This window comes from Coenobita brevimanus, chromosome 92, assembly GCF_032717465.1.
Source record: "Coenobita brevimanus isolate Jiangsu-jjx chromosome 92, ASM3271746v2, whole genome shotgun sequence".
Lineage (NCBI taxonomy): Eukaryota > Metazoa > Arthropoda > Malacostraca > Decapoda > Coenobitidae > Coenobita > Coenobita brevimanus.
The window spans coordinates 34,262,212-34,289,756 of record NC_137045.1 but is presented as its reverse complement, the minus strand read 5'-3'; the positions used below and the strand labels follow the sequence as shown (position 1 = coordinate 34,289,756).

The window sequence follows — 27,545 nt, the reverse complement described above, 5'->3', positions numbered from 1 at the left end:
TGTCCCCTATATTAGGTTGTGCCTCGACTGGCAGTCACCAGGTGATGAGCGCAGGTATGTCGTGTAGAAAGGCATTACATATCTGCAGTCGATGGTGTTCTGTTAGTCGAGGTATTTTTACCATTAGTGTAGGTCTAGCTATTTGTCTCTGTAGGATTTAGTATAGGTTAGCGATTTGTCTGTTAGGTGATTAGTTTTAGGGTCTTTAGATTAGTTTTTCTTTATAAGTTATAAAAAATATAAAACCAAGAAAAAATAAAAAAAATTAAATTACAAAAAAATAAAATAAAAATTATTATATATATATATATATGTACGTGTGCATGAAAGTGTATCTGTATGTATGCATGAAAGTGTGTCTGTATGTATGCATGAAAGTGTGTGTGTGTGTGTGTGTATATATATATATATATATATATATATATATATATATATATATATATATATATATATATATATACGGCCTTAATGACCAGGGGCTTCAGCCCCAATGGTTGATAGGCCAGAAAAAAAGAAGCAAAAAAAAAAATTCTCTCTCTCTCTCTCTCTCTCTAGTCTACAGTCCACTGGGTTCACGTATCAGATAAGCCTGAAACCACGAGAACAACGTGTAATGTTAGATGTCATGTATAAGGGAAGAGTATACAGTATGTTTAAGCTGTGGAATCCCTAACTGCTTCCTGTGTTAGTGGGACTCGATCCTTTTCCCGCTTGGTGTCATGGCATTTATAGTATCATTTACAACCGCTGGCGCCAGAAGAATTAAAGTGAGTGAGGTGGGGTACAAAGATCGTCAATTTACATGAGAAGTAATGGATACTATAGAACAAATGTACTTGTGGTTCATGCAATATCCGTGGCTGAGACGTGATAAAGTGCCTCACTGCTGCTTACTAAGTAACATCTAACACTGCAGCGCTAGTTTGTGTGGAAAAATGAGCTGACATTGCGTATTTCTCGCCATTTTAACTTGATCCAGATTCTCCTTCTTTGGTAGCTTATTTCATGCAGCTCAGTGGCAGAAAAAGACAGTGTTACGGTTCTACATCCTTTGCGTCACATTTCTGCATGACAAGCCCCACAGTCAAGTGCTAATCTGTTATTACAATTCAGTATTCAAAATGGAGAGAAGGCAGTTTTAGGCCATGTTAGAGTGAAAAGGGTATAGTTTGACATACTTTTTACTCATTAGGAATATGGAAAATACTGTTCTTAGAATTTACCTATTTTACTGTTATGCTACCTGACGAATATGCAGGAACAATACAAGCTCGTTGTAAATGAACATATTTATTTGTACTTTATTAATCCCATCCGTCAGAGGGTCTTCTGGGGGGAAGAATCACAACTCAGTCTCACGGACGAAACACATGAACACAGTTATGAAGCGATTGCTCAATCGGTGGAGAGGTAGCTTGCAGTCCTACCGGACGCAGGTTCAAATCCCCGCTGGGGGCAAAAACAGTTTAAGGACTTGAATTTCACAGAAGTAGACTTTACTGATCTACGAGAAGACCCGCCGACATGTCGTAAAAATACCCCCGCCAATACCAAGACACCAGTTCCGTATGAGACAACCCTAGCATGTATTCAATATGGACGGTGGGTGTTAGCGCTGAAGTGGTGACATGTAGAAGTGTATGGTATGTAGGACTACTGGGCCTTGGGGGCAGGCTGTGAAGCCTATGCCCGGAGTCGAACACATAGCAAAAAAAAAAAAAGAAAAGTTCGTGAATCATTTTCAGACTGCTAGACGTCCGCACGCATGGCTTTATTTCAGCCCTGACTTTGACTTTCCTTTAGCCGGGGGGAGGGGGGGGGAGGAATTATTGATCGAGATAGTCTTGGTATTGGCAACACAAATTCTTGGTTCCCTTCTGGTTCTTTCATCACGGACTTTGAAAATAAGCCATAGGAATCCATATATATCGATACTGAGTAGCCTACCCAGTGTTGTTATACCTGTTTATGTGTGTCATCAGCGACATTTCCTTCGCGTATGCCGGATTAATGGTCGTATGCTTAAACAAATATAGTGACATTCCACTTATTTGCCAGTGCATTCCACAACGTACTCGTATCCTTAACCATTTTGGCATGGGGTGAGACTGGTAAGAGTGGCGGTGGAGGGGCAGTGCCTTATACAATTTCATTACATTATTAGTATTTGAGAACGGTTGTGAAGAACTTGAACTTCATAGTGTTTATCCCAGTAATTTCAGCATTTGAAGATCGCGTAAATGTGGCAACAAACAAATATGGATTCCTTAATAGGGCATATCAGTTTGCGTGGAGTGCGACTCAGCCTCCACATAAGCATACGACCATAATTTTCAAACCCCATGGACAGAACAGCAGAAGAGGCGACAGGACCTTTGTTCCAGAGGGTACTTCTAGCAGTCCAATGGCGAGTCCTCGGAGATACTCGTGATACACTGGCTGGTAGTATTAAACTACCTCTTCGCACGAGCAAGCTCTTCGTCGCGCTAGCCGTAGTTTTAAAGCGAAGAGGTTCCTCGTACGGCGTGAGAAGAGGTCTCTCGGGGTTGAAAGTACTGGAATATGAAGCAGGAGCATCACCCGCCTCTTCCCAAATATCTTCGTATCTTTTTTTACGCTGATATCATATTCATGTAACTAGTTAGTACCTTTACATTCACGAAATGCATTTGCAATTTTTAAAAATGTTTGTTATCATTTTTTTGTGTGTGATATTATCTTTATTTATAGATTTTTAGGAGACTGGCGCTACCCGTTTATGATCAAACTACTGCTACCACCAGTGGTAGCTCTGGCTACCACTATCGAGCTGGACTGCTACATGCGCACAGCCCAGTCGTTGACTTCTATCATTCCCAAGTTACCTGTGTCTCATACAGTGGTGATAGAGGCAACTTCACAGCTTATTTCCGAGAGCACTTTATGTAACAGACTTGTAAACCATTCTACTTTTCTCTACTGTCTTCAGAAAGGCAAGCACGTGGTATATTTAAGGCCGTGGTTAGATTACTGCCATCGCCGCTAAATTCTAGCTTCCGTAATCTAATCACTTCCTTTTTACGGTAGCCATAACTTAACCTAAATAACCTAACCTAGCATATTTCTAACATAGCAGAAAAACCAAACGACCGCTAAATTCTAGCGTTTGAAGCTTAACTGTAGCAGTATTAACCTAACCTAACTAAAACTGACCTGACCTGACCTGACCTAACCAATTTCTTACGTAACTGAACCACCAAACGAAACAACTTAATTCTAGCTTCCGTAATCCTAACCGTGGTTAGGATTACGGAAGCCGCTGCTAAATTCTAACTGCCGTAATCCTAATCACTGCCTTAAATTATACCACGTGCTTACTTTTCTGAAGACAGTAATGAAAAGTGGAATAATGTACAAGTCTGTTAGATAACCTGACCTGATATAAACTAACCTACTTCTAACCTAACTGAATCACCAAACAAAACTGCTAAATTCTAGTTGCCGTAATCCTAACCTCCATTGGACCCCCTCTCAAGTATTAAAGTATCAAGTATTAAAACTATTTCCTACCACTGATTCGGAGACGTTGTTTATCAGATTTAGCATATTATTTTTGCAATATATCACACGAGAGAGTAAACATAAAACAGATGACGGCAAACATGCGCTTCTCTGGCGTACCAATCTCACGATTTCTCTCCCAGAGAGCACCCCCGCAGCATACCAACCCTTCCGTAGTCTCCTTCTGGGAAGAGGCTGTTCGACCGGGGTTTAAAGGTACCAAACTGGGAAGAGCCTCTTCACGAAGATGCTTCGCGAGAAGGGGAAGAGGTTGTTTAATACTACCAGCCACTCTCTCTTCATGGAATCATATCCAGAGCGACGCTTGGGAACTAAGCGGAGAACGTGATAGGAAGGGAGGAAGTGCGCTCGCCAGAAGGGCTTTTCTCTTTCAAGCCTCCCTCCAAACTGATCGAGGACTTCTGCGATTCTTCGTGCACTACGTAAAAGAATAGTTTTTTTTTCTTTTTTCAATATTACTTTTGATATAACTGGTCCAGCATGGTAAACTAACGCCACGGACTATTTTCCCTCACCGAACAAAAGTCCATCGTTTTTAATAAAACTTCTGAAACATTATGAAAAAAAAAAAAATCAGTTCGTTAATAAAGTGCGATTCTCTAGACACAGTTTCTTGCGTGGAGTATAGAGACCTGTGGTAAAAAGGAAAGAAAGAACTATAGGTAGATAGATAGCTAGATAGATAGACAGATAGATAGATAGACAAAACAGCTTCCATCAGCCTTTCAGCACACGTCTTTCCATATCAGAACAGAATAATTCCGGGTTACCAGGATGAAGACGGAAAAAGACATCTTCAGGCTGAATTGACTGTCAGATTCAATACAGTATCTAGAAGTCAAATATATTCGTGTTACTCTGACGATTCTACTTTGGTTAATTCTTTTGCTATGTTCCCTGAGCAAATATAATCACTTAGTGCCAGCAAGATTAAAACACAGGGTGGCTAGTAAATACCGCTGCACTGGAAACTCACCTGATGTTATCTTGTGCGTTGCTGGTACGGCTCAGTCTGACGGTGTGGGCGTACGTGTGACAAGGGTCGTCAGAAATGTGTAACTGACAAATGTTAGTTATTGACATCGCTGGCTTGCCTTGTGTTGTGTTGCAGGGATAGGTCAGTCTGCTGGTGTGGGTGTGGCAGTCAAATTTTTAAATGCCAAGTTTGACATTGACAACACCAAGACATCCCCACAACACACGAGAAAGCACCTAGCGAAGTAAAGGGGAGTGTTATGCATGGACCACCCCGTATAATGGCTTTGTGTTGATGGAATTACTGCAATGATCCAATACTCTTTTTCCTCTAAACTGGCCTGGATTTTCGTCCTTCTGCAGGTTATTTCCCGTAGCTCCATAGCTGAAGAGGACAATACTGCGGCTCTACATCCTTTCCACAGCACTCCTTCGTGCCTGACACCTTATTCCAAGTCAGTTTTCAAGTGGTAGAGATGGCAATTTTAGGCCAAGGGTAAACAGCTTCACTGCGAGAAGTCCTTTCGAAACTGAGTTAAAATATATGGAAGCAGCAAAATAAACTATACCCTTTTTACTCTCTCTTGGCCAAAAATTGTCATCTACCCATTCTGTATGCTGAGCCATGGCAAGTGATTAGCACAGGAACACGATGCTAGTCATGAAGAAGTGCAACGGAGAGGGTGTGAAGCCGTAGCCTTCGCCTTTCTCTGTCACTCAGCTCTGCGAAATAAAACTGCAAAAGGGCGAAAATCTGGGCAATGTTTGGGTAAGAACGGTAAAAGGAAATGGTGTGCTCGCTAGGTGAATCATTCCAACACAGTGACCTTACCCTGTTATCCTGTTTATTTTTTTATTTATTTACTGAAATAAAACTACATATAGGACTTGTGTATTGTTATTTCGTCTCACAGCTTCTTCAGAATATACGTGCAGAGTAAATACAACATTGTGTGTACATACAGCGGTGGAAAGAGGGGATGTGGGTGGGATAAAGAGGGGATGTGAGTGGGATGGGGATGTTGTTAGGGAGATGGAGAGAGGTGTGGCGAGGTGACGTCGGGAGGGCTCAGTGTAGTGCGAGCAGGGAGAGGGAGGTACGGAGGAGTGGGGGTGGTGGGAAGAGGGAAGGACAAAGATGGAGCAGGTATATGGAGGAGGCCATGAGTTTTAGATACCTTTTTCATAATAAGAGGCACGACAATGCTGCTGGTTTCTGACTGGGTGAGGATTTGAGAGCCATGATGTGTCTGTCACCCACCATCTTGTATAAACCTTTAACTCCATAATATGTTGTCATTACTGTAATACTACAAACCGCTGTAAAAATGACAATACTGAGGATGGATTTTCAGCCTAAATGTAGAATGTTCGATAATGATGTACTATATAATTACAACGTTTTGCCTAAAAATTTCGCAGAATTTATTGGGCCGATATAGTTATTGCCGAGCCAAGTTTTTTTTTTTTTTTTTTTTTTTACCTGTCCGACTCTGGGCAAAGGCTTCAGGACTTAATTCCCAAGTCCTAGTAGTCCTCCTTGGGGCCCAGTAGTTCTCCTACATCTCCACATGTCACCACTTCGGCGCTAACACCCACCATCCATATTGAACACATGCTAGGGCTGTCTCATACAGGACTGGTGTACTGGTATTAGCCGGGATACTTTTATGACATGTCGTGGGGTCATCTGGCAGTTCAGAAAAATTTGCTTTTTAAGAAATTCAAATCCTTAAACTGTTCCCTGCCCCAACCGGGATTCGAACCTGGGTCCATTACGACTGCAGACAGCCTCTCAACCGATCCTGCCACCCGGACAGAACACATTAGTTTTTGATATTTATATGTTTACATATTTATTCTATTTCTCACGCTGATATCATACATGTAATTAGTTTCTCTTCAACACGTTTAGTTTTTTCAGTAATGAAGATTTAATTACTGTGTTTACTTTATAATGAAATACATGAATTCGGAAATTAAGAAGACAGTGAATGGCAGGGGACAGGGTGACATGGAGGCGAGTTGTTTGTGACCACCTCTTATGGGATTAAGGCGTCTGGCAATAAATAGATAAATATTTATTAATTCCCCAGGGAAATAGATTTATATAAGTAAATGTCATAATATAGGTAAATATAAATCAAATTAAGAGGGAATATTTGGTTTATTAAATTGGGTTGGCAACTCTGATACCGTGACCTGTGTGCAGCAAGCAGTTGATATTTCAGTATCGTCTACATTTTGGTTGGTGTTGGTTGAGTTGGAAGTTTATCCATGTGGAATAGGTGTCATAGACGTAAGTATGTGAACAGAAAAAGATACCAAGACAGAGGGAAAAAGATATAGAGCAAAGGAGAGAAGGAAACAGACGAAGTATGAGACAACAACAAAAGAAGACAATGGGATAAGAAACATCACAGTGCAGTAGAAAGACAGAGGTTTTCCAGACATACTCTGCTCTATATGCGGTAGTTATGTTGTAGCAAAGAACGTATATTTCGCTTACTTTGATGTCCAACTCGGTGAAGACAAACCTTGGGCCACACAAGGTATGCCGCGCTTGTGTAGAGGGGCTGAGACTCTGAAAAAGCGGTAAGAAAAAAGCAATGCTCTTTGGAAGAACAGTGGTGAGGAGAGAGCCACAAAACCTCATTGGTGAGTGCTATTTCTACATCACTAAGGTTGATGGTTACATTAAGAGAGAGAGAGAGAGAGAGAGAGAGAGAGAGAGAGAACATAACAGCTGTATGCTGTCAGTCCGAAATGTGTTGGGAATCGCGAAATCGAACGAAGAATGTGAAACTAAACACTAACTCACGAGAACACCTGGATGAAAGAGTAATTTTTTTTCCGATTAGCAAACATTTCTCGTTCCTTTTTGTCCCTTAAAACTGCAAAACCCATAAATTTTCGTCTAAGCATACTATCTATAATATATTCCAGTATCCCCTCAGCTATACGGTCTGTTGCACATGGAGTTGACCTTCCAGACCCTCTTCCCGCGGTTGTTTTGGAGAACGCTGCAGCAGACAGTGATGGAGAAGACGATGATACAGTTCAATCCTGACGAACTTGAAAATATCCCACAGTAGTTCAAACACGGAGATCTCAATGATTTGGAGAGATCTGAACCTGCCTAAGCATGCAACGGAAGTTTTTGGTTTTAGACTGAAATCGAAGAACTTTTTGGCGCAAGGAACCTTATTCTCTTGGTATCGCCAGAGGGAACGGCTGCTGTTACCATTCATTGCTGAGGATGAATCCATGGTGTTTTGTTGTAACGCTGCAGACCTGCTGAACTATTTTCTGGTCGAGTACAATCCTTCTGAGTGGAGGCTCTTCCCTGACTCCTCCAAAAGGAGTTTAAAAGATGTTTTGCTGCACATTGGGAATAAATATGCCTCCATTCCAGTAGCACATTCTGTTCAAGTAATGGACACGTATAAAAATGTGAAAAGGCTTTTATCGAATATGGGCTGTGTGGAGATTTCAAAATCATAAGCATGCTGGTAGGTCAGTAGGCAGGCTACACAAAAATGCAATGTTTCTTATGCAAATGGGACAGTAAAGTTAAAGACAAGCACTGGGTGGTCAAAACCAGGTCACAAAGATGAAATTTGTTGTCTGGATCAAAAAATATTTTGCAGGAGCCCTTGACTGAACCCACGAAAGTACTGCTTCCACCTTTACACATAAAACTGGGTTTGATGAAACAGTTCGTCAAAGCTACACCTGCAGATGGATTCGGCTTGCAGCACCATTCAAAAAAGTTCCCAAACATCACCACTAAGAAAATTAAAGCACAATAGTTGTCGGCCCTGAGATCCGTAACTAATGAAAGACCCACTGTTGGAAACAAAGAAAATAAATACTATGAATGAAATTCAGAAACATTCATGGGTGAGATTCAAGTCTGTTGTCGAGGGCTTTTGGGGAAACAATAAGTGTTCATATTGCAAAGCCATAGTTGAGACCATGTTGCAGAACTTCAGGAAACTTGGATGCAACCTGAGTGTTCAGGTGCACCTCAAACACTCACATATTGATTATTTCCCGGAGAAACTCGGCGACCTGAGCGATGTGCACGGTGACAGGCTTCACCAGGACATCAAAGAGATGGAGTGGAGGTGTACCAGGGAAAGTGGAATGTAAACACGATGGCGGATTACGGCTAGACCCTATAGAGAGAATGCAAGCAACTGCCAGGAAGTGAAAGGAAGATGAAGAAGAGGAACTTTGAAAAGAAATTAACCTACCCCAAAATCGTGGTATGTGCTTTCAAAAATTCTTTTACTATTTATGTATATTATTCATCACGTGGCAGGTTGTGGCGACCATCATCCACTCTTTTGATGTAATGCTGCCTACTTCTTCGTTAACCTTTTTCACTCCTTTTCTGTGTCTGCTCTCTTTCTTCGTATTTCTCCCATCTATCCTGTCAGTTTTTATTACTCTTCATTTGTTTTCAGGCGGCCTTACATTGAGCGACATCCCAAATGGTTTCCTGTATTACATGAAACCATTTACAGTGCTGCGTCGTAACCATATAACCAACCCGTACACATGTTCCCTATGTGTCAGCAGGTGGGTTGGTGGAGGGTTAGTGCTCCTCCCTGTAAAACAACACACTCAAAGACAAACAACCACCCTTACGGGATTATGGTGCCTGGCAATAGATTAACAAATAAATTCATTCCCTTGGCCATTGTACTAACGATTTGTATCGAATTATATTGTACTTCCATACAAAAATCTTGCCTCACTAATAGAGCAACAACAACAACGACAACAACAAAAATAACTCGATTTTCTTTTTTTGTCAGCCATTTGTGCTGAGGATATTTTTGATCAGCATAAAAAAAAAAAAAAAAAAAAAAAACGTTTAAAAATCACCTATCAGTGGACAAGTATTACTCACTTCATCTCAGAATACAGAGTGGTATTACTTGTTACGCAACACACATTTCATTTTACCATGAGTGCTTGGCTGTTGCTTCAGTTTTGCGCACTGGATACAGTAATTGATACAGTAATTGCAAATGTATAAGACAGCAGTACTTCATTTCTCCTGACCTAAAGAGTATTTGTTATTACAGAATGAGTTCAAAGGAAAGGTTTAGAAGGCTTATGTTTCACTATCTACTGCTCACTGCACTGACTATAATGAAAGTTGTAGTTCTGAAGGGAACTGGACCTGTTAATAAAGCCTGAAGATATAATTTCATAACTTACAAACAAAATAGATCGATATACATTGTCAGAAAACTAGAATATTTGTTTGACCAACGATGGCACTAAGCGTGTTTACACAGATTTTGCTTGGGTACAAGAATTTTCCTAAGGTACATAACTATGCTAAGGTACGATAATTTTAAGGTACGATAATTTTGCTAGGGTACAAGAATTTGCTACCGTACAATACGAAAAAATTGTTATGCGTATTTCTAGAGATGTTTCCACTCACGTAATGGATAAGGAAGTGAATAAAATTTATGACGCTGCCATTATGACTCTCTGATTCAAAAGTCTAATTTTGATACTCTTGTAAGTTCTGTAAAGGGTAAGAAGTGAGCCAGAATTTTAATGTAGGCCTTTATATAACACTCACTTTACCCAGATGTTAGCCAAGTTTGACAAAGTAATACGAGAGGGGTTTGATGGGAGAATATATACCAGTAAAAATGTGGGTACTGTTAAAAGATGAGGCGTAGGGAAAACGAGTGTTGGAGGAAGACAAAAATTAGTAACGAATTCAAATCTTTCTTGGTGCTTATACTGGAGACCTCACGTGATGGGTATAGGGGTGTGTCACAAAGTCTGGTGATGCCCCCTGAACCTAGTATTACTCTGAGGGAACATGGGAATAAGACTCAACTAAAGGATACCCCTGTAGTCAGTAAGGTTAAGTGTAATGTACGTGGTGCCCTGTACATTATGCTCTCAAGCCAAGGATCTCTTTCATTAGGGTAGACGCAAAACCTTATCATATTTAACAAAACACTAGTACCTTCAGTCTATTTTTATTAACGTAACCCATGAATATTTCTAATCCTAATGAAAATATTTGGTTGCAGGGAAAAAATGGTCAAAATATGTCTGCCCGGTTAAATTGAATCTCCAGTCAGAGCTAGGTACAGGTACTGTGTGGGTGGATTGCTTGTACCAGGTGGCCGAGTCAGGTGTGTTTCCTCAAGGGTAAAAGATTTGGCTCTGGGCAGATGAGTAGGCGTACAGTCACCCATATTAAAAAAAAAAAAAAAAAAGTTAGTCTTAGAGGAGAAAAGTAAACACGTGGAAAGATATTCACTATTTCTTGTCTTTGGAGTAATTATAGTAGGTCAATATCTACCACGTCTGGTAAAGGAACTCTTATGTTGACGCTGTGATCTTCCTTGCTGATGCTTCTGTCCCTTGCATTAGTGACTCCAGGGCTGGGACAACACAAAAGGGCGAACCTGACTCTTACAATGGGTTTGCCGAGTTACAGAAGTCTGATCCCACGTTTTAGCTTTAGTAGAGAGTTGTGTGAGAGAGGAACTGAAGGTGAACTGCTTATTGCTATCGCTTGAAATACCATGTGACAATGCGGAGGAGAAAAGTCCCTCATGTTCCTGCTGACAATGTGTTGGAGAATGGACTTCCCAGTCAAAACCAGCACACAAAACACAATAAAAAATGATGATAACTCAATCTTTTATGTGTACAGAAATCCCTCTCTTCTACAGAGAGACACTTCCGCTGGCCAGGAATAAGCTGGGATGCTGCACAGTATTGTAAGACTTGTGGAGTGTATATTAACTCGTAGGTGAGAGTAACCAATCTGTTCTGTTGCACGCCTCATACCTCTTGTTGTTTTTCAAGTCCCTCTCTGAAGCGTGTTAATGGATATGGTTGGAAATATATAATGGACATATTCAGGTTGACGGCGGGTCCTTACTACAACAATGACAGATACATCCTCTACATATCCTGAGACATCCCACCAACAGACACCTTAGATAAAAAAATACAGTAACAAATAGTTATTTTATCTGAGTTCATGTCTCTTGTTTTTCTTTCTATTCTATTCTATTATTATTATTATTATTATTTTGATGGGGTGATCCCACTCCCCCATCACAAGCATGCACACACACACGCACACAATTCACCCATTCCACTCTGTCATTGGAGACTACAGCTTCAAACCCATCATTCTGATCACGTTATTATTTTCTCTTTTATTCTTTCTGATCCAGTCGAATTATTTTACCTTGGGAAACATTTTATATGTTTAAGGGGGTAATAGCGGCTATAAGGTACCTCTTTACTATAAATTCCGTCATAATTTTCCTATAATAGATTGAAGATTTTAAGATTGTCATAAAACACATTATTGAAAAGGTAAATCCAGCAGGGCATTCGTAACGGTAAATAGTATTATAGCTTCTCCTCATTCATAAACAGAACTTAAAATCACTTCATATCAGCAATAAGCCTCGAAGGATAAAATTTTCAACACAGATAGCCCAGAGAATCAAAAAGTATGGCAAATAATGATAGCACATCTTAATCAGGTTCCAGTTCCTCCAACTTTATCACGATGTAGTTTGCTTCACCACTAATGAGAGCCAGAGATTATGATTTAGATTTGCGTACTTAAACCTGAAAAACAAAGTATAATGCAGGCTTCTAATATCTAACAATAATTTCTAAAACAAGTGAGTCAGATGGACAGTGCTTAGCCTTCCTGTATCACTGCTGACTGCACTCCGTAATGTGGGATGCAGGCAGACCATACATGATAACCATTGGCGTTTCAGATAAAGCACTGGGGACTTCCATTCAACTTTGCGATTTAAAGTGTGAGCATACAACCTCAAGTTTCTCATTCCAGTAAAAAAAGCTAATGTACTGTCACGATCCCCAGTGTCTTAACCTTCCTGGCTCGTAGTGGGTCGAGGCCTGGAATGAAGACTTGCCAGGCGAGTGCACACAGGCCACTTCATGATGACAAGCTCAGTCGAACCACAACTCTATCTCTCGGGCGAAACACTTGAGCAAAGTTATGAAGCAAGATTAAACCCATTGCTACAGTGTGTTATACTGTAACGATTTCAAAGCTTAATTTAGAAGTATATGTCAACCACTCCACAAAGTGCATCTGCTGTCACTCTTTCTCTGTATGTATTTTCTTCTTTCTACGACCTCCAGTCTCTTAAAAACAATCTGCTCAGGCATCTCGAAATGAACGGATCTTGAATCTGAATCTCTTTTATTTAATTTTTTCTCGGACCCCGTCCACAAGAGCCCGAAACAAGTTTTGAAGCATGTTCGAAATATTGCTTCGGACATATTTGCATACATGTTCGAGGTATCTCGTTTGGACGTTCAAACCCGTAAACTTGTTTCGAGACATGCTATCATCACTGGTGTGGACGTTTCCCGCCAGGAACAGGTTTGAAGATAATCAGTCCAGCAACATATTTTTGGCATGTTTGGAAGCATGAATCTAGCATGTTCCTAGCATTGTTTCGGGCAATGTTTTAGGCACCGTCTGGACGGGGCTTTAGAGGGAATAATATGGCAGGCTTCCAGCCTGTGGTTTCTTCTACCTTGTATAAAAAAGACAATGTTTTGCTATTGCATTTTTGACAGTGATACTGTATGGAGTATAATAAGTGTCGCTATTCATGGTGACGTGTTGGGGACAAAGTATTTTTGCTGTTAGTGGTTGTAGGGTGAAGACATGAGTAATGCAAAAGATAAATATACGAAGTAGAAAATACTTGAACGAGAGGAAAAATAAAGTCGGGATAGGGAAGGTTGAATCTGAATGCAAAATGTACTCCATTAGATTAGAAATAATAGGACGGGAGGAAGGAGTTACGACCAGACGTTTGAAGAAAGAGGGTGGGGATCAAGCATATTTATTATAGCTCACAGAGCCAAGTTTACATATAATCACTTATCAAAATTATGCATGTTTGTTATAAGTTTTGAAATCATATTGGTGCTTGGAGAATACTGAGAACATTCTGAAAAAGACACTTCAGAAGGGAGCTTGGTTCACAGTATACATGCAAAATCCTGAAGCACTGAGAGTGCATTAGGTGGTACAAATACCTTCCTTTTTATAGTTGCATTTCATGATAAAAACATCATATTCCATGACTGTGCTAGTGTAGTAGGCGTCAGTGACAATGTTGACCTTGATGTATGTGTAAGCCATTCCGTCATCGTGAACTACTATCAGACTGCTAAACAATCCGTGTCCACTTTGCCTGACTTTTCTTCACCGTGTCTTTGACTTCTCGTGAGCCAGGAGGATAAGGAAACTAGGGATCACCATAGTACTTGTTGACACTGTTTCTTGTAAGATTGCGTTCACACTGAGGCCGGTACCGGGCATATCTAGATGCCAAGTGATATGAAAACTGGAAAAAAAGAACACCTGTTTTCATAAGGCCAAGTTGGGTGCTCCCCGTTTCTCGGTATCAGACATAATGCGGGTGACGCTGAGAACTGAATGCCCAGAATGTAAGCCAGCGAAATAGAGTGTTCTTTGCCTAATTTCTGTCCTAGCCTACACGATCAAACAATTTGCGTAAGAAAAAAAAAATCCATTCTGGCCTCACTGTGAACGCACACTAATCCCCAATAGACGATAACGGACACTATGTTCTCGAGTTCAGCTTAATCCCTGGCGACATTCCTCCTCTAAACAAACATACTTATGAGAATACACTTAGGCAACCAATCAACAGATACAGCTAAAGGCCCAGACTAAGTCCCTTCTAAAGTTTCGAAATAGTGTTCCGAAACTTTCCACTGGTTCTAGGTAAAGTATCTCGTCTCTGGATTCACGAGTCTTCCATCCTTACAGTTACATCATAGAGGGGGTTTACTTCTTAGACAGTCACAAAATAAACGTAGCTGGTATTTTTTTAATCCATTTGGCTACAGACCAGTCCAGCACCAGTTCTATCAATCAAATACTGGAAATGAAATTGTCTATAAAGATTACGTTACCAATTATCATCCAACAGAAAACCATTTTATTGATATTCGTTTGGTAAGAGCAATACATCATGATACACGTGTGCCTTTTTATACACAAATTCATGAACCCACTGACATACACGGGAAAACTAACATAATACACTTAACATATCCAAAACATCTGACTCAATCTGACATCTTCTCCTGCTATCCAGTTGTCCTGATTATGGTATTTCTTGTTACCTAAATTACTCAGTATCGATCATCATCAGTTGTTCCATTAATAGCATCATAACTATGCCGTAAAATAATTAATGTAATGATATACTGATACCGAATTTCATTATGTTTATATCATGAATACATAAGTTCAATGTGAAGTTATTCTTGGCTTCAGTCATATTTCTCTTTGACATTAACAATCTCCTGTCAATCATGTTACCATTAAGTTTTCCTCAGATAACTCAGCCTTTTATTGTTCTTTCATACTTAACACTGTATTCACGGAAGGTGACACTGTAATTTTTCGATTCAGTACTGCAACTCTTTTAAATCACGACTTACTATTATGCAAGACTGCTGAAAAGGGACAAATGATTTCTTGAACGCAAAAAAAGTTAAGTGGATTAGGTTCATTAACAGAGAGAATAATCTTAACCTTCAAGATAGGTCACTCCAGAGCTGAATAAAACTGGCCAGAAATACAAATAGTGTAATAAAATCCATTGTGGGAGTGGATGTATGGTGTTGAGTGCATGACTATATTGATAGAGGAATACAGTAACGGAGGAAGAAGGTGGTACACAGAGATACATTAAGAGTTTCACCCTTCACCATTTACCAGTCACCATTACACACAAACCAAGTCCTCAGTTAAAGGGTCTATGATCAGATCCATGTCCAGCTGATATATGTGTTTTCAGAACGGTAGAAAGACCCAAACTGACTCTCAAGGAAAAGACATAGAACACTTTCACACCGTAGTAATAAAAGAACAATCAGCCACAGGTTTTTCAAATAACGGTGCATGGTAGAGGAAAAAAAACACATACACACTATAATGAAGCAGCTGTATAAGAAAGGGAACTACTATACTTAATAATTCAACTTAATATGGAAGGCTTGACTTGTTTATCATAAAAAAAAACATCACCCCGAGAACATGATTTTGTTATTGATTTATTACTGGTAACGAACGACTTTACTAATTTTCCGAGTCATTTAATTGAAAGCGAAAAAATGAACACGATGACCGAATTCCCTTGGGTTAAGGAGACTCCCTAACACCTCTTCCTTATTAATTTATTTTTCATACGGGTGGCTACTATCGTGTTGCAAGTTATTTATGTAGAAAATAGTTATATTAAAATGTGTTAAATAACTCAGACGAGGACAGCAGGGTGTCATAAACAAAATAATTCGCTTAGGTAGAGGTGTTAGGGAGTTGTAACCCACGAAGTAACCCGCCAGTATCTAAACAATGAAGTTGCTTATGTGTAATCGAAGGTGAAGATGATGATTTTGAAACTACCTTGAATTAGTTTGCATAAAAATAATCCGTATTCCTACTGAAGTGAATAAACACAATGGTGGAATGAAACACACACACACACACACACACACACACACACACACACACACACAAAGACTTGGAATATGAGTCTTAACATACCACAACGCCCAGAGAACTTCACCTATGACCAAGGGAACATCACAACGTTGGTAAAATGAAAAGAATAATGCTGACGGACGTGGTGGATCTGCGTGACCAAAACAAAGACAAAGCTCAGTGATACAACGGAATGACCATATAAAACACACACAGATTTACCAGTATAATCACAAGCTTAATAAATAGAGGGGCACAAAAAAGGAGAATTGGAATCGTGTGCCCAAGATAAAGGCATGTATTCTCTGCTGGAAGCTCACTAACACCTCTTCCTAATCGATTTAGTTTTGGAGATGGGTAGGTAGCATCTTTTAGTACGTTACTTATGCAGAGTATGGTGGCATTAAGATAATTTAAGTAACACAGAAGAGGACGTCAAGGTGTAATAGGCAAAATAATTCGCTTAGGAAAAGGTGTTACATCCTTAACCAACGAGAATATGGACGAAAAATTATGCTTAGTAATACGGCTATACATCTAACCAGGCGAAACACAGACCATCACCAGTATAATTATAATAATATACACAATAACAGCATCGATCCGGCACCACAATCAGGGCAGAAGGCGGTGATCCGTAACCCAAAGCATCGCCAAGCTCGTAAATACAAAGGAACTCCAGTGACGCAAGGAGGGTATAGGTGAGGCCGCAGAGCATTCGTTGACTCTAAGGTTGCTGCATTTCTCCTGGTGAACGTCGCTGTAGGAGAGTGTGGCGGTGACTTTCTTCAGGAACACCGCCTGCGTCTTGCCACACTTGAGGAAGCTGGTCCGGTACACACAGGACAGGAAGGTTGCCCGGATGCTGTGAGGGAGAAAGAGAGTGTGTGCTTTACCCTTTGACCGATAGGAGCTTGTGGAGTCACATGGAGAGACAGACTGACAAATGAGAAGTGAAGGAGCGTTGTGGTATGGATGTGGATGTGATAGGAAGAGTTAGCAGAAACACACTGAGGTGATTTGGCCATGTGGAGAGGATGGAGAGTGAGAGACTGACGAGGAGAGTGTATGTGAGTGAAGTGGAGGGCGGGAGAGGAAGGGGTAGGCCAAGGATGAGGTGGAGGGATGGAGTGGAGAGGTATATGATAGATGAGAGTGTGAGCTGGGAGCAAGGCAGTGAAATGGCAGGGGACAGGGCGACATGGAGGCGATTTGTTTGTGGCCACTCCTTACGGGATTAAGGCGTCTGGCAAAAGATAGATAAATAGACAAATTCATCAAATATTTGCTTCGTCAATACACTTAGGTTGCAACAGCGCCAATCTCATCCTGTTTCGCCCTCTGGCTACAAGAGGGGGACTTTGTTATTTTATTCCCATTAACGTGATATGATTTCGTTCAGCTTCAAGAAACTCATCACATGAAAAGTTTTTTATTTATGGGTCAGACTCTGGGAAAAGGCTTCAGGGCTTATCCCATAGCCTGGTAGTCCTCCTTCATACCTCCACATGTCACCACTTCGACGCTAACCCCTACCGTCCATACTGAATACATGCTAGGGTTCTCATACAGGACTGGTGTATTGGTATTAGCGGGTGTATTTTTACGACATGTCGGTGGGTCTTCTGGTAGATGAGTAAAGTCTGCTTTTTTTTTTTTTTTTTTAATTCAAATCCCTAAACTGTTCCTTGTCCCAGCCGAGATTCAATCCTGGGTCCAATATGACTGCAAGCCGCCTCCCTACCGATTCAGCCACCGCCTTCCCCATGAGCCTTAAAACTATCACCATTATGTACTGTGACTGCCCTTTGTCTTTCTGTTCCTGCTATCTATACACGGGAAAAAGTTCTATATCCCCTCCCCCCTCCGGCTCTCTGCCAGGCCTGGGCGAGATGGGGCCACATCCCTGTATTCCTTGAGTGAGATAAATGAAGGTTCAAATAATCTTTCATGAAGAGTGTGCTTCGAGTCATTCTTGCATTAACCCCTGGGCACATATGCTTGAGTGTTATTATCAGAAATATATTCGATTATACAAACACAAATGACATATCCACCCAAAAGACAGCACATTCTTCTATTCTTCAGATTAGAGGCATATCATTTAAGTTATTGATACTGATAAGAATAAGATGTCTTTTACTTTCAGCATTTGTGGGGAGTGTTAAATGTAAAGATAACCAAGCTTATGTACTGTGGGCTATGATGGATAATACAGTACATCGAGTAATAATGACTTAGTTATTAACTTCATATTTATAGAGGCCAAGGATGAGATGGAGGGATGGAGTGGAGAGGTATACGAGAGAGAGGGGTGTGAGCTGGGAGCAAGGCAGTGAAATGGCGGGGGGCAGGGCGACATGCAGGCGATTTTTTTGTGGCCACCCCTTACGGGATTGAGGCAACTGGCAATAGATAGATAGATATTTAGAGATGTTATCGTACGGTAACAAAAATGATTGCGTGAATGCTAACGCTTGGTACATCATCTTGTTTGCTGGCACTCTTCATATCCACATCACAGGAGCAGTTTTTTTTTCCTATTCTCTTTTTTTTTTTTTTTTTTTTTTTGAAGTAACGAGTTATACGAACAAGACAAATAACAGTAGTAAATTAAACTGGTGTCAGATGATAAGAGAGATAAAAACTAAACAGCAGTAATCACTTAAGTTTCTTTTTAGGAATATTACGAACTTTACAGTTACGTATGTTGTGCTTACGGAGTTGACACCCCAGTTTGCTACAAGACACACACACACACACACACACACACACACACACACACACACACACAAGAAAGAATGCTCAAGACCATAAAAAAAGAGTGATTAGCGCAAAAATTACGAGCAGATCATCAATAAAATAATGAAACCATAAATAAAAGTAGATAACGGAAGTAAATAAACCGTAAATAAAAGTAATTAGACCATAAGATTAGTGATTAGTCAATAGTAAAGGTAATTAGACCATAAATATAAGTAATTAGACCACTAACATAAGTAATTAGACCATAAAAGTGATTCGACCACAAAAATTAGGTCATAAAAGTAATTAGGCCATAAACAAAAGTAAATCGACAACAAAAGTAATTAGACCATAAATAAAAGTAATTAGACCATAAATAAAAGTGATTAGACCATAAATAACAGTAATTAGACCATGAATAAAATCAATTTGACCATAAATGTAAGTAGTTAGACCAAAAATAAAAGTAATTGGCCCACAAATAACAGTCATTAAACCATAAATAACAACATTTTGATCCCCATCTCCATAATAAGGAAGGGCTGAAGGAGGGGAAACAGTTTGAGGAAGCAGATTAGGCACTGGGATGGAAAGTGTGAGCAGGGGAAGAGGCAGACAAGCATGTATAAGTGGCAAAAGGTGGCGGGAGAGGGGAAGAAGGGAGGGAGAGGGAGTAGCGGGGGTATTTCATGGCTGTCTGACTAACGGGGGGCCTGAAGAAGCGTCGCAGTCATTGGAGAAAGGAATCTGTTTTTCTATCCATTTCTCACACACTTTGGTTATAATCCTAGTAGGTGTTGTTTCCCCAAAAAGAAAAACTCATTATAGCACAATAGGATTCTTGTTGCTTGCACTTTCTTTATACCCCTATGTAATGTATTTGTCATTATTACTGCTTGCTGGTGGTGGAGAGGGACGCCTTCACGTGGGGGAACGGATGTAACCGGACGGTGGAACTGTCCGGTAATATAAAAGTTACCCAGCTCCCTGCAAAAGAGCAACCTTACCCTGTAGTCCACTGAGTTAGTGTTCAAATGTGCCTGTGACCACAATAACAACAACACCTACCACTACTGCTACTACTGCTACTGCTACTACTACTGCTACTACTACTACTACTACTACTACTACTTCAGTAATAATAATAATAATAATTTTGTCATCAGGCTCATCACTAACCAGCACACTTGGTGATCCCTGGTGATCCTTGAAGTGGTGTTGGCAGGGTGGGTGACGTGGGCCCTGTGCACCTCATACTTGAAGTGTTGGTGACATCTCTCCCAGTCACCTTGGATGTCACGGATGCAGGTGCTGTGCGATAGGTATTCTGAAGGAGGAAGATTAATTTAGTGATTAAAAAAGAGTTAAAGTGTTACCCCAAAGAGTTAAAGTGTTATCCAAAAGACTTAAAGTGTTACCCTACATCTGAGAACGGAGCCACGTACGAGAAGGAGTAGTATTTTGAAGGAGGAAGATTAATTTAGTGATTTACAAAGAGTTAAAGTGTTACCCCAAAGAGTTAAAGTGTTACCCTAAAGAGTTAAAATGTTACCCTAAAGAGTTAAAGTGTTACCCCACATCTAAGAATGAAGCCACGTACGAGAAGGAGGAGCATTGTGAAGGAGGAAGATTAATTTAGTGATTTACAAAGAGTTAAAGTGTTATCCCCCACATCCGAGAACGAAGCCACATACAAGAAAGAGGATTTAATATACTGGTGTACAAAGAGTTAAACTGTTACAACTTAGAAGACGAATGTGTTGGCAAGCCCATAGTTTGTGATGCCTTTCTGTTGGAGGCTTGTGATACATTTGATTTTTAAGCCAGCATTCCACATCTAAGAACGTAGCCTAGTAAGAGGAGAAGGATTTATTTATTGACTACAAACGGTCGAATTGTTGGAAATTACGAGGTGAAAATGTTGGAAAGTCTATAGTTTGTGATGCGTAATTTCTAGATGCTGATGATTATTTACTGTCGATTCCATTAGCCTGCATCCCACGTTACAGAACGCAGCCAGGTACGATACAGAAAAGTCTGAATCATTCTATCTCCGTCAAGGGCTTCAGAAATTGTAACTGAAAACTGGGTACATATGGTGTCTTTCCCTTTGCCTTCTAAGTTTTGTTAATGCGGCAGATAAATCCCATTCAATCAACGTTGCAGCAAATGGTCGTTGTCACCCTATAGCAAGGATATATTTAAAAGATTGCTCTAAGCAGTGAATACGAGTATATACTTGAGTTTACCCTATCGTGGGAGAGTGAGCGGTGGTAGTATTAACATTTGTGAAGGTTCTAATATTTTACCCTCAGCCGAAGAGAAGCCTACGCATGATGGCACTGTACACCTTAAGTGGAGCAGCTGCGCCGTCCACCCTACATATTTCCCCCTCACCTCGCCGTGGTCAAGATCCTGGTGTGACCCTGGTGAGGCGCTGTCTACCACAAGGAGGCGCTGGTTCTCTACACGCACATGAACGGCGCTGGACCTAGAGGACGATCCTACAGAGGCAGTTGGTTACCTGTGGCCGATGGGTCTGCATGGCGAGACAGACCGGGGTTAAGCAAGAACAACAACTCAGCCAAATACGAGTCAAGTTATCTAACATCAGCTTGAATTGAATACTAGTTATCCCAGTCATGAACTTGGTAACGCTAACTCAGGCTTTTATAACTCAGCTAAGTGAATGTGGTAGGGGTGGACGGACCATGACAGAGTTAATGGTGTTGATAACAACACACTTGACTCTACTTATTCTCCCGCCGACAGACACACATCACCAGGAGTTAGATGGAATAGAATACCAGGTAAGAGAATTGCCCTGATCATGGAAGAGTTAATGGCGACAGTATTTAACGCTTTCTGCATGTTTGGAGTGACGCGTATGGATCGAGTGAGAAATGATGAAGTGTGAAGAACTGGAGTTTTGCAGGAGATGGCTGATCGAGTAGAGAAGAGACTGTTGCGATGGTCTGGGCATACGGAGAGAATGGTTGATGAGCGACTGGTGAAAAAGATAACTGGATCGGATGTGAGAGGTGTAAGGCTGAGAGGAAGACCACGAACAAGATGGACGGACAGTGTGAAGAGAGCGTTGGATGTGAGAATGATATCTGTTGAGCATGGAAGAATGGCTGTGCGTGATAGGGATGACTTGAGAGAAATTGTGAATAAATAAATGGTGACGCGGCCTTGAGGGGATATTGTCCCACATTTGGTCTGATCAGCTGATCAGGTCAGGTGCCGGTAAGGGGATGGGTCCATTATGATGTGGCAGGGGTAAACCAGCTCTGCTGTCGGACCCTGATGCGAATGTCACTGATTGCACTGCGCAGCTGACCCTCGTGCGGTGTGGTGCGGTGAGGATTTGTCCCTTCTCACCTTGAGGCTAAGACGCAAATGAATGTGTGTGTGGATGAATAAATTGGGAGTGTGTCGTCCTGTCACGGCTACCTCCCTTTCCTTGGGGGAAGCAGCCTAGGTATATAGATAGATAGATAAAATAGATAATATTTATGACACTCTGGAATACTAAGCCAAAATTGTCGCGATCATGAGAAAGCTACGGTCGTAAGTTTCACCCTTAAATCGGAGGGTGGACTGCAAACCCCCAATTTTAAACGATAATTTCCAAAGCCTGGGATGAACGCGGGAATCCTCTGGTCGTGCTACATGGATGAGAACTGCATTTTGTATCAAGGATGTTGCCTCATCATACCAGTAACTACAGCATCACATAATTTTATAGGCTTTAACACCCGTTCCCCCGAGGCCTAGCGGTTTTGCTATGCACCTTACACCTCCATATGTCACCACTTCGGCACTAACATCCAACGTCCGCACTGAATACATGGCAGAGCTGTTTGATAAATGAATGGTGTACTGGTGTATTACCCTCCAAAAAATAAATAAATAAAAATAAAAATGTGTGTGTGTGTGTGTGTGTGTGTGTGTGTGTGTGTGTGTGTGTGTGTGTGTGTGTGTGTGTGTGTGTGTGTGTGTGGAGACTGCCTCCAATTTGCGTTTAAGATTATTGGTGATAGATTTAGCATACTCAGGCTTCAGTGACTCCCTCTCGGTTGAACCAAGTAATCAAGCGTTTACTGGAATATAATACTGGGTCAGCAAGACCTTGAGAATTAATCACAAAGCCAAACACCTCGACGATGGAGGGGGAGGAGAAAGAGGAGAAGGAGGAGGAGGAGGAGGGGGAGGAAGAGGAGGAGATGTAAAAAGCAAGAATATGAGGAACTGATTGGGTTCGTGTTCTCGTCGGATATGGATGCTCCCTAACACCTCTTCTTTAGTGATTGAGTTTTGAATATAGCTGGTTAATATCCTTTTTATACCCTTTTTTGCAGAGTATGGCGATATTAGAAGTATTTATGTAACACAGAAGAGGACAGTAAGGTGTAATAAACAAAATAAATCGCTTAGGTAAAGGTGTAACACAGAAGAGGACAGCAAGGTGTAATAAACAAAACAAATCACTTAGGTAAAGGTGTAACCACAGAGGAGGACAGTAAGGTGTAATAAACAAAACAAATCACTTAGGAAAAGGTGTAACACGGAAAAGGAATGTAAGGTGTAATAAACAGAATAAATCGCTTAAGAAAAGGTGTTAGGCAGCTTCCTCAGCCGACGAGAATAGGGGCTCTGCAATCCACGCTTCTTATTTCACCCCAAACGACCATCAGTAACCTTCCTTTCCATATTCATTTTGATTGCATGTTTCATTTTGCCATCACCTAGAGAGAGAGAGAGAGAGAGAGAGAGAGAGAAAGAGGGGGGGGGAGAGAGAGAGATCATGCAAAAAACCTTCCACTGACTCAGCCAGTAGCGAAGTGGCGGCAAACTTCTGCACACAACTGTACATAGCAGTCCATAGTCCCTGTACACGTGTGAAATTCGGAGTAATGAAACAGGATTCCAACCTGACTGACATTTTAAAACTATCTATCTAGCTATTGCCAGAAGCCTTAATCCCGTAAGGGGTAGCCGCAAACAAATCGCCTCCATGTCGCCCTGTCCCCCACTGCTACGGATTAGCTAAATATCACTTGATTTTGACACGATTTCGAGAATGTAAATCACTTTTTGACCTACATGTTATTTTTCCCACCTGCATTTCGTAATATTAACTTATGTATTATGACTTTTCAGCAATAAACCTCAATTTTAGTATCTACAATTTATATAAAAAAAAATATAGGCACAATAACATGGTCATTTAGGTAAATATGGGCTTATATTACGAGAAACAAGGGCAGGTAAAATGCTCTAGGTAATTGAGCATGAAAATATTATTATAAGAAAGTCTATCTATCTATCGATTGCCAGACGCCTTAATCCCGTAAGGGATGGCCACAAACAAGTCGCCTCCATGTCGCCCTGTCCCACGCCATTTCACTGCCCTGCTCCTAGCTCTCATCCCCCTCTCTCATATACCCCTCCACTCCAACCCTCCATCTCATCCTTGGCCTCCCCCTTCCCTCTCCCGCCCTCCTTATAAGAAAGACAATATATAATTACAGGATAAGTAGTTTGGTTACCGTGAGTGCAAAAATCAACGGTGTCTCATTAATATCTAAACTATGAGTGTAATAAAAACAGTAACTTAGTGTCAAGGTGGGTGTAAAAATAATCTCTTTTGACAGGCAGGTTAGGTTACCGGCTAAATGAAGACCTGTGTTCTCGCCAGTTAAAGAAGCTCCCTAACACTATTTCCTAATCAATTCATTTTGCTTATTACACCTTACTATCCTACGCTAATCCATTCTTTTTGCTTATTACACATTACTATCCTATCCTAATCCATTCATTTTGTTTATTACACCTTACTATCCTATCCCAATCCATTCATTTTGCTTATTACACCTTACTATCATATCCTAATCTATTCATTTTGTTTATTACACCTTACTGTCCTATCCTAATCCATTCATATTGCTTATTACACCTTACTATCCTATTCTGTATAAATCCTTGAAATATAATCATACTCTGCATAAGTAGGGCACAAAAAGATACTAACCAGCCATATCCTACAATCAATAGCTAAGGAAGAGGTGCTAGGGAGCCTCCTTACCTGACGAGACTTCGAATCAAATGAATCATAAGCGTCTCAGTATCAAACCGTAAGAGAACCAACAAACTCCCTACCACTAAAAATGAGCCAGATAGTCACTCATGCATCACCCAAACCATCGATTCCGTGGCTCCTTCTCACAGACAAAACCCTGTACATATTTTTCTTTGTGCTACTGTGAACCCTTGGAAGCCTGGTGGTCTAAGAGGTTACGGTAGTCCAACCAGATGCGGACCATATGGATTTAAGAAGATTCTGATAAAGTTTACTCACTACATGGTGTTGCTTAGTATTCAACATCCTGTCACATTTGCCTAGATACCTCACTTACTTTGCCTAGAGCCCTGAACTCCTGTGATCCTAATAGGGCTACAAGGACTGCAAGAAGCATTAGTTTTTAGCTGCGGTTCATTTATACAATTAGGGCATAGTTAGTTGAATGTCAAATGAAAAAGGGGTGCGACCTTTGTGTGCATCTTCATACATACTTTCTTTATTCATTTTGATCCTTTGGCAACTTTTAGCTTACCTACCATTGATGTCTCGCTTTTTCTTGCATTCATTCACCTTATTCATCCCTTACCGTGCTAATCTACCACACCTTCTCCTACCCTGGAACTTACGAACATAAATCTGTTTACCTCCCTGGCTATTATCATTCAGTATCATTATATTAGCGTTGTGGTGTGGATGTGGATGTGATTGGAAGCGTTAGGAGAAACACATTAAGGTGGTTTGGCCATGTGGAGAGGATGGAGAGAGAGACTGACGAGGACAGTGTATGTGAGAGGTGGAGAAGGGGAGAGGGAGGGGTAGGCCAAGGATGAGATGCAGGGATGAAGTGGAGAGGTATATGAGAGAGGGGGATGTGAGCTGGGAACAGGGCAATGAAATGGCGGGGGACTGGGCGACATGGATGCGATTTGTTTGTGGACACTCTTACGGGATTAAGGCGTGTGGCAATAGATAGATAGATCATCATATCACACTCATACCCCTTTTATACGTTATTTATGCAGGGTTTGGTGATATTAGAATGAATTAAGTAACATATAAGAGGACGACTAGGTGTAGTAAGCAGAATAAGTCGCTTTGGATGGGGTGTTAGGGAGCTCACTTAACCAACGAGAAAAATTGCCCATGAGCTTCTTTAGATCCCCCGAAGAAGCCAGAGGTACAACTATGGATCTTTTATCTTAACCTGGCCCAGAATTTCGCCCTTTGCAGCTAATTTCACGTAGCTCAGTGGCAGAAAAAGAGAAGGGCCTAGCTCTTCATCCCTCACATAGCACTTCTTCGTGACTAGTATCATTTTCTAGTGGTAATCTATTAAGTAAAAATATATAAAGGAAAAATGTAAATTTTATGCCAAAGTCAAGTGAAAATTGTTTAGTCTGGAACAAATCTCAACTCTGCTTCACCCGTGTTCTCTTCCTTCTTCTTCCCATGTTTGTGAAAATCCCCAGAAATAGAAGAATATGAAGATGTGATAGGTAAAAATTAATCGCTAAGGAGAACGAGTTCCGAAATTAGTAACGGCAAGGAGAATAGAACTTACATAAGAGAAAAAATCAACAAGTAACTAACCTTTCTGAAACACCGGATCGTCACAGAGGAAGGCGAGGGTAGAGCGTGCCCCCTTGAGGTGCTCCTCCAGACCAGCTCTCTCCACCTGTGAGAGGCACTGCGCTGTGTACCCGTCCACACAGCGCATCCCGCCCTTGAACGCCCTGGCCACGAAAAGGGAAAAGATAGCTTACAACAGAGAGGTTCGACTGCAAGTGGAAATGTTGGGTGAGAGAGACACAGGTTAGAGTTTGGATTCTTTATATTCTCTGACATTTCCGGCCACTCTCTGAAGACGGGTTCTGTGTTGCCCTGAATCGTAGAGAAACTAAAGAATTCAAGGTCCAGCATGTCTCTCTCTCCCACCCAACATTTCCAGAGCTTACAATGTGGGTTGTAAATTTTCTCCCTCGGATTACCACCTTTCACAATACTCTTTATACTTTATAACTAAAATTGCCATCTCTTCACCTTGAATACTGAGTTACAGCAATAGAATAACACTAGAAGATGCTGTTAGTCACAAAGAAGTGCTGTGGATAGGATATAGATCATTAGTGTTATCTTTTTCTGCCACTGAGCTACGTCAAATAAGCTGCAACACGACGAAAATCTGGACCAACTTAGAGTAAAAAGTGTATAATAACTGTAAAAATATACAGTGATCTAAAATATGCCAGAAATTTTGTGAAGGTAGTTAGAGGAGACTGACGAGGAGAGTGTATGTGAGTGAGGTGGAGGGGGGGGGAGGGAGGGGGAGGCCAAGGATGAGATGGAGGGATGGAGTGGAAAGGTATAGGCTATGAGAGAGGGGGGGTGATATAGAAGCAGGGCAATGAAATGGCGAGGGACAGGGCGACATGGAGGCGATTTGTTTGTGGCCACCCCTTAAGGGATTTAGCCGTCTGGCAATAGATAGATAGATAGAGGAGTGTGCTGGATTATTCTCTATGTTCTTTAACCACTGGAGGTCAACAAAATAAGAGAGGAGTTGAGTAAAAAAAAGTATATATA

General features: G+C 41.0%; 1 protein-coding gene across 1 annotated transcript in view; it reads right to left on the bottom strand.

The window, feature by feature from the left end:
• Positions 1-16,744: 16,744 nt before the first annotated feature.
• The window catches only part of LOC145412192 (uncharacterized), a 397,305-nt gene continuing 386,504 nt past the window's right edge, over positions 16,745-27,545 (bottom strand). Inside the window, exons 3-5 of the mRNA XM_080282120.1 lie at positions 26,553-26,695; positions 20,054-20,201; positions 16,745-16,994 (exon numbers count right to left, since the gene is read on the bottom strand). Of these exons, the coding sequence (XP_080138246.1) occupies positions 16,745-16,994; positions 20,054-20,201; positions 26,553-26,695 (541 nt within the window). The remainder of the gene's footprint in view (positions 16,995-20,053; positions 20,202-26,552; positions 26,696-27,545) is intronic.